Genomic DNA, 17,524 nt, shown 5'->3' with positions numbered 1-17,524 from the left:
GGACCAATTCTGTTGTTAGGTTGTGGGGCCAGACACAGAACTGCCCAGAGTTCAGGCTCACTGAAAGAATCGGTAGCAGCCTTTGTCAGTGTACTCACTTTGCGGGGTGCAATAGCCATGCGCGTGTCCCCAGGCGGTCAGGATGTGGAGGTGAACTTCCTCTTCTCCTTCTGGCTCCCAGCATAGCAAACCGAGGAGGCCAATCCACCAAGTCAGAGAAGGATTTTGTGAGGGAATTCTTTAAAAGTGAAAGAGACAAGCCAAAAACAGCCTGCAGCATTCGGCAGGAATCTTTTATCCAAGAAACAAGATACCCCAGCTATGAAAATAACAAGGCCCAAATGGACAGAGAGCACATGTGCCTGTGAGAGCGGCTGCCCGGCCGAGAGGGCAGTTAGGTCCCCAGACGAGCCACCTGCTCAGCCTTCCTGCGCTTGCCTCCGGAAACTAAACTTTCTCTTCTCTGCTTCCTGCACTTCCCTTTCCTCCCCTCTTCCTCCTCTGCCCCTCCGCCTACAGAAAATACCCAGAGCACCTATCGGGTGAGTCCAGACGGCTCCCTACGCGTCACCTTTGCCAGCGGGATGGAGATCAGCCTCAGCTCCGAGCCCCACATCTTGGCCGGGGCCGTGAACCCCACCCTGGGCAAATGCAACATCTCCCTGCCCGGAGAGCACAACGCCAACCTCATCGAGTGGCGGCAGCGCAAGGAGCAAAACAGAGGCAACATTTCAGCTTTTGAAAGGCGACTGAGGGTAAGGCTTGACCTGAGGCGAGACACAAAACTTTTGTTTGCTGTTGGAAAACTGCAGAGCTGCCCTAATCGGAAGTCCCATTGCAACCCAGCGTTTCTAGGTGACTGACTAGCTTATATGATATACTAATTCAAGAGAGGGTGCTAATGGCTGATAATGGTTCAGTATCCTTAAATGAACATTCTAATAGGAGCTTTCTTTGTCATTAGCCAGCTAAAGTGCTCTAATAGTAGCAATTTCAGGCACCAAAGAAAGTCTGGGTGGAGAAATGTGTTTAGTCAGGAGGCCCTCCAGAATCGCTCACAGCGTGCCCGGGAGATGGTTATCGGGATCCCTACATGGACCCAGCTCCCTACTCTGGGGGTACTTTATACTTTATGTGGCAAGACCAGGTGGGCGCAAACACAAGGTTGCAGGACATGAGGCAACATTTGGACCGAGGCAAATTAAAAGGAAAACTCGGTGAATGATATCATTACCGTGAATACGTTACTAAGGCCAGAGGGTGAAGGACTAGTCCTGAGATTGGACTAGCCGGTCGGTGCTCAGAGAGGGCTTCCCGGAGGAAATCAAAGGTTTGGGGGCTTTCTCGTCCTTACCAGGCACAGTTGACTGCCGTCAGCCAGAGATCTCCATCAGGCCTGCCTTTCTGCCACACACAAAGCCTACAACCACCACAGCACTGTCTACCTGTCCCTTCTCAAACATTAAGCAATGTTAGGATGATGTGACCAACTCTCCAAATATAGTAACATTCAATATCAGCCCCAGAGCAACTGCCAGCCCGAGGGAAACAATCGCTCACAATTGAGGCCAGGCCTGCTTTCAGCACCTGTGTCATGCCGGGACACCCGAGAAGCTTGCATTTTCTTCACTCACGGTACAAACTTGCTCACGGTGAAAATGTGGTAACCTTTTGCTGTGGAAAAGGTTTTGGTAACCTATGCTGTGGAAATATGACGCCAGATAACCACCCAGTTCCAACAAAAAACGGTCCAACCAGTCCAAAGGCGTGATAAGGACAAAATAATCCACGACAGTATTCCTTTACAATCAGTTCTGTTGGGAACACATAGACTCCGATCCGACTTCAGTGGTCTTTGTAATGCCACTAAAGTTTTCTATATGCAGAAGTCAATTTGTATGTTTTGATTCTATCCTATTGCTAGTCTCTATCCAAGCATTTACTGCTGATGTGCCACTGAACTGAGATGTAAAACCAGTCCACATAGTCACATGCACATCTCTGTGTGGAGGCAGTCAGGGTTTCTGTCAGAAGTCTAGAAATGGGATCTCCTGGGTAGGATCCCTTTGACGTGGCTTAAGAAATGTCTTTATTGGGGTGGCTGGGTGGCTCAGTCAGTTAAGTGTCTGACTCATGATCTCGGGTCAGGTCTCAATCTCAGGGTTGTGAGTTCGAGCCCCAAGTTAGGCTCCATGCCGGGTGTGGAGCCTACTTAATAAAAAACAAAACAACAACAACAAAAAAGAAATGCCTTTATTTTCTTCACCTGTGAAATGAAAATATCATCCTGAAGTAAGAACCATCTACATAAGGCTTATCAACTTCATGGATTCACCACAGAATATTTGCATCAAAGAAATGAACTCTTAGTGCCTCCCCTAGTTTATAGCCTCAATAAAACATTATGAAGCAGATCATACACTGTGTGCCTTTGGGTTTTCCTATTCTTTAGGATAACCCATCCTGTACTATATGACTTTGGGATTCTCCACTTTCTAAGATAACCCACCATTCTCTCCCCTCCATGTGCACAGATAATGAAGAAATTATAAACTATAATTTACACCTCATATCCCAGAGTGTCCTTCATGTTGAAAAGCTAATGGTCATAAAACATCTAGGGGCTCTGTAGTGTTAAGGAGTTAAGTGTTATTTAGTTAATTCTACTTACAATTGACCCATTTCCCTTCCTGTGGTATAGTTGAGCAGATCTGTGGAACTGCTTAGAAGCAGGACCTTCTCTGCTACGTGACTTCTAGGGTACTTCCTGAGGTCCCACCACAGAATGGAGCCCCTTATCAGCTGAGCAGTGTAACCATGCATGTCCCTAGAAACCTAACAGCAATCCTTTACGTATGTTTAGTGCTTTAGAGTTAACAAAATGCTTTCATAGCCAGGATTTTATTTGATCACCACAACCATCAATTGTTTTTATTCCCAATTTACAGATAAGGAGACTAAGGCCCAGAGAGGTTAAGTGATTTGCCCAAAGTCAAACAGCTATTAAGGATCAGAGCCAGCACTACAATGCAGGTCTTCACCTAGCACAGCACTCTTTCCACTACATCATGCTGTGCTGCCTTGTTCCTTAAAATAATTAATCTATAAATCATTGCCCCACTCAGTGGAGCCACCTTGGCAGGGCCTGACTCCTCATTTCAATGCTGACAAAAAGAGACAAATAATCGACTCTAATGTACTGGCAAGTGTGGGTGGTACAGGACAACTGGCTAGCCTCCAGGCAGGGAAAATGTGGAAGAGGCAAGCGAAGGGAAACTGTTTAACTGGCTAATTCTTACCTTCTCTCCCCATCCTTCTGCATTTTTTTATACTGCTGCCTCAGTTTCCCCAGATTAGGCAAATCTAATTTAACGGAGGGAACATGCTCCCCTCGTGTAGGTGTGAATCCAATTTAGGCAAAGCAAATTGTCTTTCCCTGCTGAGTTTATTATTTCAGAGATGGTGCCCCTTCGTTTCTGGAAGCTTTTCAAGGGGCAAGCAGATGGCACGAGATGTAACGTTCCCTCTTCCTGGGCCAGATATACAGTGACCCATTTGTAAGCATACATGTAAAGAATAAGCCTCTCTGACACCCTCAAGTACCTCAAGGCATTGGACTGCATCATTTATTTCTCCTGGTGGAACAGCCATTTCAGAGGGAGAACAAGTCGGGGTCCCAGAGCTCTTGAGACAGAATACCAGGTTTAGATAGTCACACAACATCGAAACCTCATGCTGTACTGTAGGAAATAGGACTCTTCTTAAAAAACAAACAAACAAAGGTATGATTGTGATTTTTAATTGTGCTTGGGCAGCAGGTCATAAAACATTAATTGTTCGGACACAAAATGACAGGTTCATTTAAAGGCACATTTGGTTAAGATGATGGACATTCCATAAAGCTACCCATCACATCCACTCTAGACCTTCTAGCTCGAAGAAAAAGCAGAAAAGGATAGACATCTCTCTTGGAGAGAAAGCAACAAGGATTGCTCTTCTCCAATGACTGGTGGGGGGTTTTCATACAAAGTCAGGATCCCCTTCAAGGTGAGCAAGGCAGACTGCTGAAAAACGTGATTTCCTGCTCAGCATCGGCAAGCAAGGGATTTGTTACCTCTGGGCCATCCTGCACCAGCTCCATTAAGTGAAATAAATCACATTAACATCCTGAGATTTCCTTTATTTTAAAAATCCATTTCCCCCCAACCTGAGTTGTGTTTGAATCATCTTCCTTGCAAAGTACTTTTACATCCAGTCCATGTATCTTATCTGCTGCATCAGCCTGTCCCCATAAATACATTTCCCTGGACAATGGAGAAATTAGAGCACAGATAACAATGGAAGCAGTTGTAAAGGAATTGGACATTCACCAACAGCAAACCAGTTTAGGAACTTCACCCAGATTGCACCTAGCCACATCCACAGATAATAACACCGTTATAGGAGACAGATCCCAGCACTGGATCCCAGAGCTCTTCACAAGATTTCACAGACTGAGATGTGAGGTTACAGCCAAACCCCTGCACTGCAGCCTCCTTTATGAAAAGGAAAAAAAAAAATCCAGGAAGCTTAGCACTTCAAACCAAAGTCATAAAATAAAGTAAGATGATTATGTGTTTACAAGCAAAATGAAGCAAAGACTAATCTAAAAGCCTCACAATTGATTTTTGTCCCCTCTTCACTCAAAGATATCTGAGAACGGGGTAGATTGGTTTTTCAATGCAACATGTGAATGTTCATACGTGATCTGCGCTCTGAAAGGGCAAACAAGCCCAGATGCAACACAGGGTCCCAGGCTGACAAATGATGGGGAGTTTGGGAGGCAGCCAAGAGGGTTCCAGCATCTCCCTCCATTCTCAGAAAATGCCTTTGCTGACAGGGCACTCAGCTGCTGGCTGCTCAGAGCTGCAGTTCACATTTGCTTCATGCTATTTTAACTTCCTTCTCCCCAGGTTAGCTGGAGGGATTTATTTTGTGAAAATTTAGATAAGGAGTCTGCTTGCAGATAGATTAATCTATTTAAAAAATATATCTGTGGTTCTCAGTCCCAAGTAACAGTGCATCTTACCCCTAAGGAGTCACCTGGAGACAGGAGATTTTAGGCAACTGGGCAGAATTGGTTTTTTTTTTGGGGGGGGGGGTCAACGAATTCTTGGGGCCTTCAAATACTAGAAGCTACTCTACTTGTTAATCTTGAGTCAACTCCACTAAGACAACTAGAAAGAAAGTATTATTTCACATATTATTCCACATGCATATAAACATTAATAATTTGGTATAAAAAATTTCAAGTGTCTGCTGTATGATTACACAAATGAATTCACCAACAGGAAAGTATTTAAACAAGAGCAAATTAATATAATGCAGAAAGCCTCCAAGTTAAATGATATAGCAGAAGTCAGGTGGGCAAAATGAACAAGATTTTGAGGAAGAACTGGTATGCCCATACTTTTGTGCCACTTTTCGCATCTATGAAGTGAGGATATGGGCTATGCAATCTCTATCCTTAGTAGCCTTATCACAATTGAGCATAATTACAGCAGCTAACATTCACTGAGGTCTTACTATGTATATGGCCATGTATTAGCTCATTTAGTACTCATAACATTTTATCCGGTGGGTTCTATTATTACCATTCTCATTTTACAGATTAAGAAACTGGCACAGAGACAGGGTGCCTGGTTGCCTCAGTCAGTTAAGCATCCAACTCTTGATTTCAGCTTGGGCCATAAGCTCAGGGTTGTTAGATCAAGCCCCATGTCAAGCCCTGCATTGGTCTTAGCTCTAGGCATGGGCCCTGCTTAAGAGTCTCTCTTTCCCTCTCCCTCTGCAACCCCTTCTCAAGAAAAAGAAAGAGGAGAGAGAAGAAAGAAAAAGAAAGAAAGAAAGAAAGAAAGAAAGAAAGAAAGAAAGAAAGAAAGAAAGAAAGAAAGAAAGGAGGGAGGGAGGGAGGGAGGGAGGGAGGGAGGGAGGGAGGGAGGGAGAGGTCACACATAGCTAGTATGTGGCGATAGCAGGATTTGAACCCGGGCAGGTCAACTCAATAGCCCATGTCTCAAGATCCCTACTAGCACTAAGATCTTGTGGACTGGCAAGGTAAGGAAGTTGTCTTGGGAGTCAATAAGAAAAAAGAGGTAAAAGGAAAATCCAGATGGGGTAGTAGCAGCTGATGCTAACACGAAATACATTAGTCTTATTAGTTTATAGGCAAATCTGTGAAATAAAAGCAAGGCTAAGTATAGTTTTGATTGTCAGCCTAACAATTATCAATTAAAAATAAAATCTGTAGCATTGTACTGATTAATTTCTAAAAATCAAGTACTAATTACCTTAAAACCAGTGAGCGTAGAGTAGCATGTACTAATTTAAAATAGACTGTGACTTTTCTATCCATTCTCATAAATTCAAGGAAATTAAATACAGTGTACCTCCCAGTGATGTGATTATTTGGCCCATCTCACTTATTCATCTTCTGATTTTTTCAGCAAAAATTAACAGGGTAATTCAGTGGCATTGTGAGGTGAAATGCTAGACAGCATCCTTGAAAATTCAGCCTTCTCTTCTTTGTAGAAGAAATCGTGGGGCACTTGAGTGGCTCAGTCAGTTAAGTGGCCAGCTGTTGATTTTGACTCAGGTCATGATCTCAGGGTCCTGGGATCCAGCCCCATGTGAGCCTCCATGCTCAGTGGGGAGTCTGCTTGAGGATTCTCTCTTCCTCTGCTCCTCCCCCTGCTCTCTCTGTCTAAAATAAATAAATAAATATTTTTTAAAAAATTAATTGACATAATCCTAGCTTAGAATTCAACACATTTTGTGTATGTTTATATATATTTATATAATAATAAAATATATAAAAGATATTAAGTTGAACCATAGCGAATTGACCTTCCTATAGGCTAAAAACAGTCAAATATCAGTAAACAACTTAATATATCTGTATCCTACTAATTGAATGAGTCTTGTATTGGAAGGGTTGAAAGGACTTTTTCTTAAACAATTAAAACATGAATTCCTAGGAAGAAGCAAGAAAAGGCTCTGAGTGGAGACAAAGGCACTTTTCTTTGGAGCTTCTGCTTGTACCCACCCTTTCCAAGCACTTTTGATTTCTGCTAGAAACACAACCCATGGCTCCCCAGGGCACTCACTTCCCTCTTTCCTTTCTGGTCCAAGTATGAACAAAAAGCAAGCTCTCCTCCTTACTTCTCCTTAGCAAAGCTGAAAAAAAAATATAAGGGAACCAAAGGATGAATTAAAGCACAGATACTTTTTCCCCTATGAAAAATTGTTACCAAGTCCAACTTTCTTACCCCAACATACAGCTCATAAGTTGCCAAGTTCAGAGGTCTCATTCAATGTGCATCCTTATCCAAAGAAACAAGAGACCCCTTTTAACTTGGGGCTATTACCAAATTTCACCTCTTTCTTTGTCCCCTCTTTTCCAACACAAGAATTGGTATAGACTGTTTGGAGGAAGAGTGTGTTGGGAAGATAAACAATTTCCTTCTACCCTTTTAAGTTCTTTGGCTGGTATAATAAACTGACATAGAATAGATTGAGGAGGAGAAAAACAAACATAAGTCTAACAACATGTATACCTACTGTGTATATGAGAGACCCAGGGAAACTGAGTAGTTCCCCAATTAGCTAAAGCCAATACCTTAAGTAACATCTCCAGCTAAAGACAAAAGATGTGGGAGGTGCGGAGTCAGTTATGGGAGGTTACCAGGAAAGTGACAATAAAAAAGGATGCAGTTGTTGTGCAGTTTTAAATTCTCACCTTCTCTGTTGCTAAAAGTTTCTAGAGATTTAGTCATTCCCCACTTTCTGGTACAGAGAGACACCCTTACAAATAGAAATTCCCCTTATAAATACAAATGGGTAACTTCACAGCTTTTTAAAGAGCTTCTCCTTGTAGCTGTTTCTTAAAAAATAATCAGCCTAAAATAATCCTTATGCCAAAGAGGCATATTTTGGAATGGCAAATTCTGCTCCCGTGCAAGTGGAAATAAAGACCATGGCCCACACTTGGGTCAAAGGCGATTGTTGCCTTTCAGGCAAACTAGTGTTCCTATGAATGTGGAGCTTTCCCAACCTTGCTTATGACCCCAATAGCCATAGGCAGTCAGCTTAAGTTTGGATTCCTGACAAAATGGCTGGAGTACATAAGCACTCAAGGATAAGAATGGAGCAGCCCACCTGGACAAGCATACTCCTTCCCAGCCTTCTCACACATAGTTTCCACAGGAGATTTGGGGGTACTGTGTGACATCTTCTATTCCTTCACCCGCCTTTCAGCTCTTAGCCAAATTTTACATTACCTTCTCTTTTGGGTTCCTGGACCCAATTCCAGTGTGGAAAGTGGAGTTCCCCACATCAACAAGCAAGTCTTGGAACATGAGCCGGCTGTCCTACAATTCAATTCAATTCTGACACTATTTACCAATAAATAACATCAGATTCCATGGGTTTTCAGTCCTACAAAACTGTCTCCTGCCTGCTACTTCAGATGCCAGTCACCATGTTCAAGTTGTTGCCAGTGCTTCTGATGGACAGGCTATACATGAGATGTTCCCACAACCCTTTCCTTGGGTTTGATTCATTTGCTAGAGCAGCTCACAGAACTTAGAAACATTTTGCTTAGAAGATTACCAATTTATTATAAAAGTTCTTCTCAGGAAGAGATGGAAGAGATGGAAGAGATGCCGAAGGCGAAGTATGGGGAGAGGGTGCGGAGCTTCCATGCCCTCCACATGTGCCACTCTCCCAGGGTCTCCACTTGTTCACCAACCCAGAAGCACTCCAGCCTGTCCTTTGGGTTTTTATGCAGGTTTCATTACTTAGGAATGATAGATTATATCATTGGCCACTGGCAATGGATTCAACCTCCTGCAACTCCCGCCCTTCCCTGGAGGTTTGGATGGAGATACTAAAAGTCCTAATCCTCTATCATGTGGTTGGTTTCCCTGGCAATCAGCCCCCATTCTTAGGTTACTTGAGGGCCTTCCAAAAGTCACCTCACTAACATGACAAAAGGCAGCTTTATCACTCTTATCAGAGGAGATTCCAAGGGTTTTAGGAGCTTTGTGCCAGGAACAGGGTCCAAGACCAAATATACATTTCTTATAAATCACAATGTCACACTTTCCGAAGCTTTGAAAATAGTTTTTCAACACCATCTGAGTATCAGAGTACATTATCCAGAAAAAGAGAAGCCTGGTTGCGGACATATTGACAAGCAGAGAAGGAACATTAGGCGGCCTTCCTCTGCTTGCTTTGTACCACTTAACAGTGATCCCTGCTTGTGTAACTGTAATGACTTTATTAAGAAATGTGTTCTTGAGTAGTAAACTTAATCTATCAGACAAATAAAACCACAAATTTAGTTGAACTGGAAATCACTTGTTACTTTGGCTCTTTAACTATCATTATAACATAAATTGTAACAGTTACAACCGTCTCTGGGAGTACATGGATATTTTACAGCTATTGTAAATGAGCGTTATTACAGTTGGAGATACGTGGCTATAAAACCACAGGAAAGGTAGTTGAAGAAAGAACACCTGGTTATGTATAGGTTTCCAAGCCCTGTGTATCAAAAGACAAAAAATATGTGCTTCACTATCACCTTTTAGGTAGTAACAGCAGGTTACTGTATATTTATGCACTACAACACTGCACACATTGGCTACACAGATGGTTTAAAGAGTCATGATTCCCAATCTGTGTGTGGCTCTATTCCCTGAATTAAACCTACCCCTGAGACTAACAGCATTTCCTTTCAAATAATTTTAAGTATCTAATCTCTAGTCTTCTGGACAGAATTCATAGCATGGAACATTTGATAGGTCCTTTTTTAAAAAAAAAATTAAGGGCAAATATTATTAGCCACAGCTGGCTGATGAAGAAACTGAACCAAAGGTATTTTATCTTAAAGCAAAGTGCCATACCCCAACAAAAAAAATGAAAAAAAAAAAACCTTCACGAGTAGGTAACATACATGTCACCAATAGACCTTTAAAAAGGTTCAACCTCACTAGTTATCAAATAAATGCAAATTTAAACCATAGTAACATACCATTTTCCCACTCTCATATTGAGAAAAGTTTACTGACAGTGCTAACATTTACTTGATGCTGGTAAGGATGGAATAAGGTGGGGAGTATAAATTTATAGAAGCTTCCTACACTAGAAAGTAATAACTCATGTTGCATCAGGAGTCTTTAATATATTCTTATCATTTCACCTGGTAATTTCACTTGTTGAGTTCTGTATTAAGGGAAAATGTTCAACAAAATATTAAATATGAAAGAATAATGGATCAAAAACTCTAATTTCCAACAATAGGAAGAAGGATAAATAATATTCATGTAAGAAGATACTATGCAACCATTAAAATCCACATTTTAAGAATATTTAATAATACGAGGAATGCTCAAGATAAACATTAGCTAAAAAGTAGGACATAGAACTTTTAAGTACAATCCTAGTTGTATTTCTTGAATGTATAAACAGATTATGCAAAAAAAAAAGAGATGAATGGAATGCAGCCAAGTATTAGCAGTGATTAGCATTGTAGGATGAGATTACAAGTAATTATTTTCTTTTTCTATTTCTTTATTTTCCAATTTTTCTGCAATGATAAAACATCACTTTTATGATTGAGGGTGGTGTTTGAGGAAATTGTTTTGAAAACCAAAGTGAACATAATCCTAGCTTAGAATTCAACACATTTTGTGTATGTTTATATATATTTATATAATAATAAAATATATAAAAGATATTAAGTTGAACCATAGCGAATTGACCTTCCTATAGGCTAAAAACAGTCAAATATCAGTAAACAACTTAATATATCTGTATCCTACTAATTGAATGAGTCTTGTATTGGAAGGGTTGAAAGGACTTTTTCTTAAACAATTAAAACATGAATTCCTAGGAAGAAGCAAGAAAAGGCTCTGAGTGGAGACAAAGGCACTTTTCTTTGGAGCTTCTGCTTGTACCCACCCTTTCCAAGCACTTTTGATTTCTGCTAGAAACACAACCCATGGCTCCCCAGGGCACTCACTTCCCTCTTTCCTTTCTGGTCCAAGTATGAACAAAAAGCAAGCTCTCCTCCTTACTTCTCCTTAGCAAAGCTGAAAAAAAAATATAAGGGAACCAAAGGATGAATTAAAGCACAGATACTTTTTCCCCTATGAAAAATTGTTACCAAGTCCAACTTTCTTACCCCAACATACAGCTCATAAGTTGCCAAGTTCAGAGGTCTCATTCAATGTGCATCCTTATCCAAAGAAACAAGAGACCCCTTTTAACTTGGGGCTATTACCAAATTTCACCTCTTTCTTTGTCCCCTCTTTTCCAACACAAGAATTGGTATAGACTGTTTGGAGGAAGAGTGTGTTGGGAAGATAAACAATTTCCTTCTACCCTTTTAAGTTCTTTGGCTGGTATAATAAACTGACATAGAATAGATTGAGGAGGAGAAAAACAAACATAAGTCTAACAACATGTATACCTACTGTGTATATGAGAGACCCAGGGAAACTGAGTAGTTCCCCAATTAGCTAAAGCCAATACCTTAAGTAACATCTCCAGCTAAAGACAAAAGATGTGGGAGGTGCGGAGTCAGTTATGGGAGGTTACCAGGAAAGTGACAATAAAAAAGGATGCAGTTGTTGTGCAGTTTTAAATTCTCACCTTCTCTGTTGCTAAAAGTTTCTAGAGATTTAGTCATTCCCCACTTTCTGGTACAGAGAGACACCCTTACAAATAGAAATTCCCCTTATAAATACAAATGGGTAACTTCACAGCTTTTTAAAGAGCTTCTCCTTGTAGCTGTTTCTTAAAAAATAATCAGCCTAAAATAATCCTTATGCCAAAGAGGCATATTTTGGAATGGCAAATTCTGCTCCCGTGCAAGTGGAAATAAAGACCATGGCCCACACTTGGGTCAAAGGCGATTGTTGCCTTTCAGGCAAACTAGTGTTCCTATGAATGTGGAGCTTTCCCAACCTTGCTTATGACCCCAATAGCCATAGGCAGTCAGCTTAAGTTTGGATTCCTGACAAAATGGCTGGAGTACATAAGCACTCAAGGATAAGAATGGAGCAGCCCACCTGGACAAGCATACTCCTTCCCAGCCTTCTCACACATAGTTTCCACAGGAGATTTGGGGGTACTGTGTGACATCTTCTATTCCTTCACCCGCCTTTCAGCTCTTAGCCAAATTTTACATTACCTTCTCTTTTGGGTTCCTGGACCCAATTCCAGTGTGGAAAGTGGAGTTCCCCACATCAACAAGCAAGTCTTGGAACATGAGCCGGCTGTCCTACAATTCAATTCAATTCTGACACTATTTACCAATAAATAACATCAGATTCCATGGGTTTTCAGTCCTACAAAACTGTCTCCTGCCTGCTACTTCAGATGCCAGTCACCATGTTCAAGTTGTTGCCAGTGCTTCTGATGGACAGGCTATACATGAGATGTTCCCACAACCCTTTCCTTGGGTTTGATTCATTTGCTAGAGCAGCTCACAGAACTTAGAAACATTTTGCTTAGAAGATTACCAATTTATTATAAAAGTTCTTCTCAGGAAGAGATGGAAGAGATGGAAGAGATGCCGAAGGCGAAGTATGGGGAGAGGGTGCGGAGCTTCCATGCCCTCCACATGTGCCACTCTCCCAGGGTCTCCACTTGTTCACCAACCCAGAAGCACTCCAGCCTGTCCTTTGGGTTTTTATGCAGGTTTCATTACTTAGGAATGATAGATTATATCATTGGCCACTGGCAATGGATTCAACCTCCTGCAACTCCCGCCCTTCCCTGGAGGTTTGGATGGAGATACTAAAAGTCCTAATCCTCTATCATGTGGTTGGTTTCCCTGGCAATCAGCCCCCATTCTTAGGTTACTTGAGGGCCTTCCAAAAGTCACCTCACTAACATGACAAAAGGCAGCTTTATCACTCTTATCAGAGGAGATTCCAAGGGTTTTAGGAGCTTTGTGCCAGGAACAGGGTCCAAGACCAAATATACATTTCTTATAAATCACAATGTCACACTTTCCGAAGCTTTGAAAATAGTTTTTCAACACCATCTGAGTATCAGAGTACATTATCCAGAAAAAGAGAAGCCTGGTTGCGGACATATTGACAAGCAGAGAAGGAACATTAGGCGGCCTTCCTCTGCTTGCTTTGTACCACTTAACAGTGATCCCTGCTTGTGTAACTGTAATGACTTTATTAAGAAATGTGTTCTTGAGTAGTAAACTTAATCTATCAGACAAATAAAACCACAAATTTAGTTGAACTGGAAATCACTTGTTACTTTGGCTCTTTAACTATCATTATAACATAAATTGTAACAGTTACAACCGTCTCTGGGAGTACATGGATATTTTACAGCTATTGTAAATGAGCGTTATTACAGTTGGAGATACGTGGCTATAAAACCACAGGAAAGGTAGTTGAAGAAAGAACACCTGGTTATGTATAGGTTTCCAAGCCCTGTGTATCAAAAGACAAAAAATATGTGCTTCACTATCACCTTTTAGGTAGTAACAGCAGGTTACTGTATATTTATGCACTACAACACTGCACACATTGGCTACACAGATGGTTTAAAGAGTCATGATTCCCAATCTGTGTGTGGCTCTATTCCCTGAATTAAACCTACCCCTGAGACTAACAGCATTTCCTTTCAAATAATTTTAAGTATCTAATCTCTAGTCTTCTGGACAGAATTCATAGCATGGAACATTTGATAGGTCCTTTTTTAAAAAAAAAATTAAGGGCAAATATTATTAGCCACAGCTGGCTGATGAAGAAACTGAACCAAAGGTATTTTATCTTAAAGCAAAGTGCCATACCCCAACAAAAAAAATGAAAAAAAAAAAACCTTCACGAGTAGGTAACATACATGTCACCAATAGACCTTTAAAAAGGTTCAACCTCACTAGTTATCAAATAAATGCAAATTTAAACCATAGTAACATACCATTTTCCCACTCTCATATTGAGAAAAGTTTACTGACAGTGCTAACATTTACTTGATGCTGGTAAGGATGGAATAAGGTGGGGAGTATAAATTTATAGAAGCTTCCTACACTAGAAAGTAATAACTCATGTTGCATCAGGAGTCTTTAATATATTCTTATCATTTCACCTGGTAATTTCACTTGTTGAGTTCTGTATTAAGGGAAAATGTTCAACAAAATATTAAATATGAAAGAATAATGGATCAAAAACTCTAATTTCCAACAATAGGAAGAAGGATAAATAATATTCATGTAAGAAGATACTATGCAACCATTAAAATCCACATTTTAAGAATATTTAATAATACGAGGAATGCTCAAGATAAACATTAGCTAAAAAGTAGGACATAGAACTTTTAAGTACAATCCTAGTTGTATTTCTTGAATGTATAAACAGATTATGCAAAAAAAAAAGAGATGAATGGAATGCAGCCAAGTATTAGCAGTGATTAGCATTGTAGGATGAGATTACAAGTAATTATTTTCTTTTTCTATTTCTTTATTTTCCAATTTTTCTGCAATGATAAAACATCACTTTTATGATTGAGGGTGGTGTTTGAGGAAATTGTTTTGAAAACCAAAGTGAACAAGGGAAGACTGGACTTTAAAATGAGAATGTGGGCTTTGCAATTGTAGGGGTGGAAAATTTTTCTCATCTTCCTTTTAGGTTCTTCGGTTGGTCTAATAAAATTCACATGAGACAGATTAATGAGAAAAAAACAAATTCAATTTTGTACTTATGGAGGCTCCACAAAAATACAAAAGGCTCAAATACAGTCAAGGAAATATAAGGTTTATATGCCATCCTAAACTAAGGAATGGGAGAGGGTCTTAAGGCTTCAAAGGGAAGGAGGGTGATTCCCAGGACAAGAATAAGAGCAGATGAGGGCACCTGAGTGGCTCCGTGTTGAGCACCTGAGTGGCTCTGTGTGGAGCATCTGCCTTTGCCTCAGGTGGTGATCCCGAGATCTTGGGATGGAGTCCACATCAGGCTCCACTCAAGGAGCCTGCTTCTCCCTCTGCCTATGTCCCTGCCTCTCTCTGTATGTCTCTCATGAATAAATAAATAAAATATTTTAAAAAAGAAGTCCTGGGGATGTAATGGGCAGCATGGAGACTATAGTTAATAAAACTGTATCATATATTTGAAAGGTGCCAAGAGAATAGATCTTAAAAGCTCTCATCACAAGAAAAAAAATATGTAACTCTGTGTGGTGATGGATGTTAGACTTACTGTGGTGATCATTTCACAATACATACAAATATTGAATTATTGTGTTGTACACCTGACACTAATATAATGTTATATGTCAATTATATCTCAATTTTAAAAATAAAAATTTTTCTTTTTTATATTTTTTTATTGGAGTTCAATTTGCCAACATTTAGCATGACACCCAGTGCTCATCCCAAGTGCCCACCTCAGTGCCCATCACCCAGTCACCCCAAGCCCCTGCCCACTTCCCCAATAAAAATTTTTCAATAAAAAATTTTTTAAAAAACTCTGAACCAAGATTTTAAATTTGGACTCTTGAGACCCCCTAGAGGTTTCACAATTGGGTTTCCAAGCCCCTTTGCGACTTTATTTATAATGTTCATGTATGTGTTTATGTGCATTTTTTCTGGGGACACTATGAAGCTTTCAGATGTTTAAAAGGATCCCTGACCACAAAAATTAAAAACGACCATAAAGTTTAGTTGAGTACCGAGTGAATCGGTTTAGTTCAACTATGATTAATATAGTCAAACCCTAATGTTGTTTTTTTTTCTGCCTTAGTCATTAGCTAGATATTTAACATTCTGTTCCGGATCATGTTAACAATTCTACAGATATAAATCTAGCATACCAAACCACAGTCACCTTGTAATCTGACACATGAGCCCATTCAAAGCTTAACCTAAATGAATAAAGTAATCATTTTATTTTTATTTTTTTATTTTTTTTTTTTAATCATTTTATTTTTAAAATAACAATTACTAATGTTATTTTTACATTTCACCAGTTAGCTGTAAATGTAATTTTATTTAATTCTTAGCACAACTCTGTGGCATGAGGTGGTAATATCACTCCCATATCACAGATAAGAAAACTAAACCCCTGATAGAAGAAATGACTGGTGCACAGACAAGCTGCTAATGAAATGGTTCCTGACTCCTGCTGTTGACACTTCTCAAAGTCTCTCCTTTCTTGTTTGAAGGAGAGCAGAATTTGCCACCCTAAAATATGCCTTTTTGGTGTAAAGTTTATTTTAGGCGGATTTTTCTTTTCAGAGAGAGAGAGAGAGAGAGCATGCAAGCGGGCACACACATGAGTGCATGCAAGGTTAGGGAAGGGCAGAAGAAAGAGAGACTCCCAGCAAGCTCCAGGCTGGGCAAGGAGCCCCATGCAGGGCTTGATCCCAGGATCCTGGGATCATGGCCCAAGAGGAAACCAGGAGTAGACGCTCAAGGGACTGAGCCACCCAGGTACTCAGGCTGATATTAAGAGGGGGGCACTTGGCGGGATGAGCACTGGGTGTTATGCTATATGTTGGCAAATTGAACTCAAATTAAAAAAAATAAAGTAAAATAAAATAAAAAGAAGCAGCAGACACAGAAGCTCTGAAAACTGAGTAGAAGTCGCCCTTTTGTAAGAGGCATCTATGTTTATAAGGGAAATCTCCGTTTGTAAGGGTGTCTCCCTCTCTGTACCCGGAAGGGGAAGATGGCTCTAAATCTCTAGAAACTCTTATCAGTGGGAAAGGTGAGGACTTAAATCTGCATAAAAACTATATCCCAGTTTACTGTGCTTTGCCTGAAAACCTGCAAACCTCCCATAACTGGCCTTCCGTCCTCCCGACACCCCCCACCACCACCACCACCACCGAACATCTTCTTTCCTCTTTAGCTTGAGGTGGATTCAAGGTGGTGGCTTCATGACTGTGAATGCATTTCATGAGAGGAACCAAAGCAGTGCTTAAAATGTATCTCATATCTGTTTTCTAGGCCCACAACCGAAACCTGCTCTCCATAGATTTTGATCACATGACTCGCACGGGAAAGATCTATGATGACCACCGGAAATTCACCCTTCGAATTCTTTATGACCAGACTGGACGACCTATTCTGTGGTCCCCTGTAAGCAGATATAATGAAGTGAACATCACATATTCACCTTCGGGATTGGTGACATTTATTCAAAGAGGGACATGGAATGAAAAAATGGAATATGACCAGAGTGGGAAAATAATTTCAAGAACTTGGGCTGATGGGAAAATTTGGAGCTATACCTACTTAGAAAAGGTAAGTATGTCCGGGAAAATAAACTAGGTCTGAGTTTCTGAATGAGAATATTGAAAATGGCCCTAATTACCAAGCTTGGTGAAGAGAGCTACAGGAGAAAAGTATGTCCTGGCAATTCTGCTCTGTAGAAGTAACAACAACAAAATGTATCTATAAGGATAAGCTGTTTTTCTGCTAAAAACTTTCCCCAACCCCACTCTCTGCCAG

At 40.5% G+C, this 17,524-nt stretch overlaps 1 protein-coding gene across 9 annotated transcripts in view; it reads left to right on the top strand.

Moving 5' to 3' along the window:
• Positions 1 to 17,524, top strand: part of TENM1 (teneurin transmembrane protein 1) — an 802,950-nt gene that overhangs the window by 770,907 nt on the left and 14,519 nt on the right. For all 9 annotated transcript variants that reach the window (XM_041741541.1, XM_041741545.1, XM_041741547.1 and 6 more), the window contains 2 exons: positions 520 to 755; positions 17,021 to 17,317. In XM_041741541.1, coding sequence (XP_041597475.1) covers positions 520 to 755; positions 17,021 to 17,317 — 533 coding nt within the window. The remainder of the gene's footprint in view (positions 1 to 519; positions 756 to 17,020; positions 17,318 to 17,524) is intronic.

Source organism: Vulpes lagopus, chromosome X (genome assembly GCF_018345385.1).
Source record: "Vulpes lagopus strain Blue_001 chromosome X, ASM1834538v1, whole genome shotgun sequence".
Classification (NCBI taxonomy): domain Eukaryota; kingdom Metazoa; phylum Chordata; class Mammalia; order Carnivora; family Canidae; genus Vulpes; species Vulpes lagopus.
The sequence above is the reverse complement of the archived record's forward strand: the minus strand, read 5'-3'. Positions and strand labels throughout refer to the sequence as shown.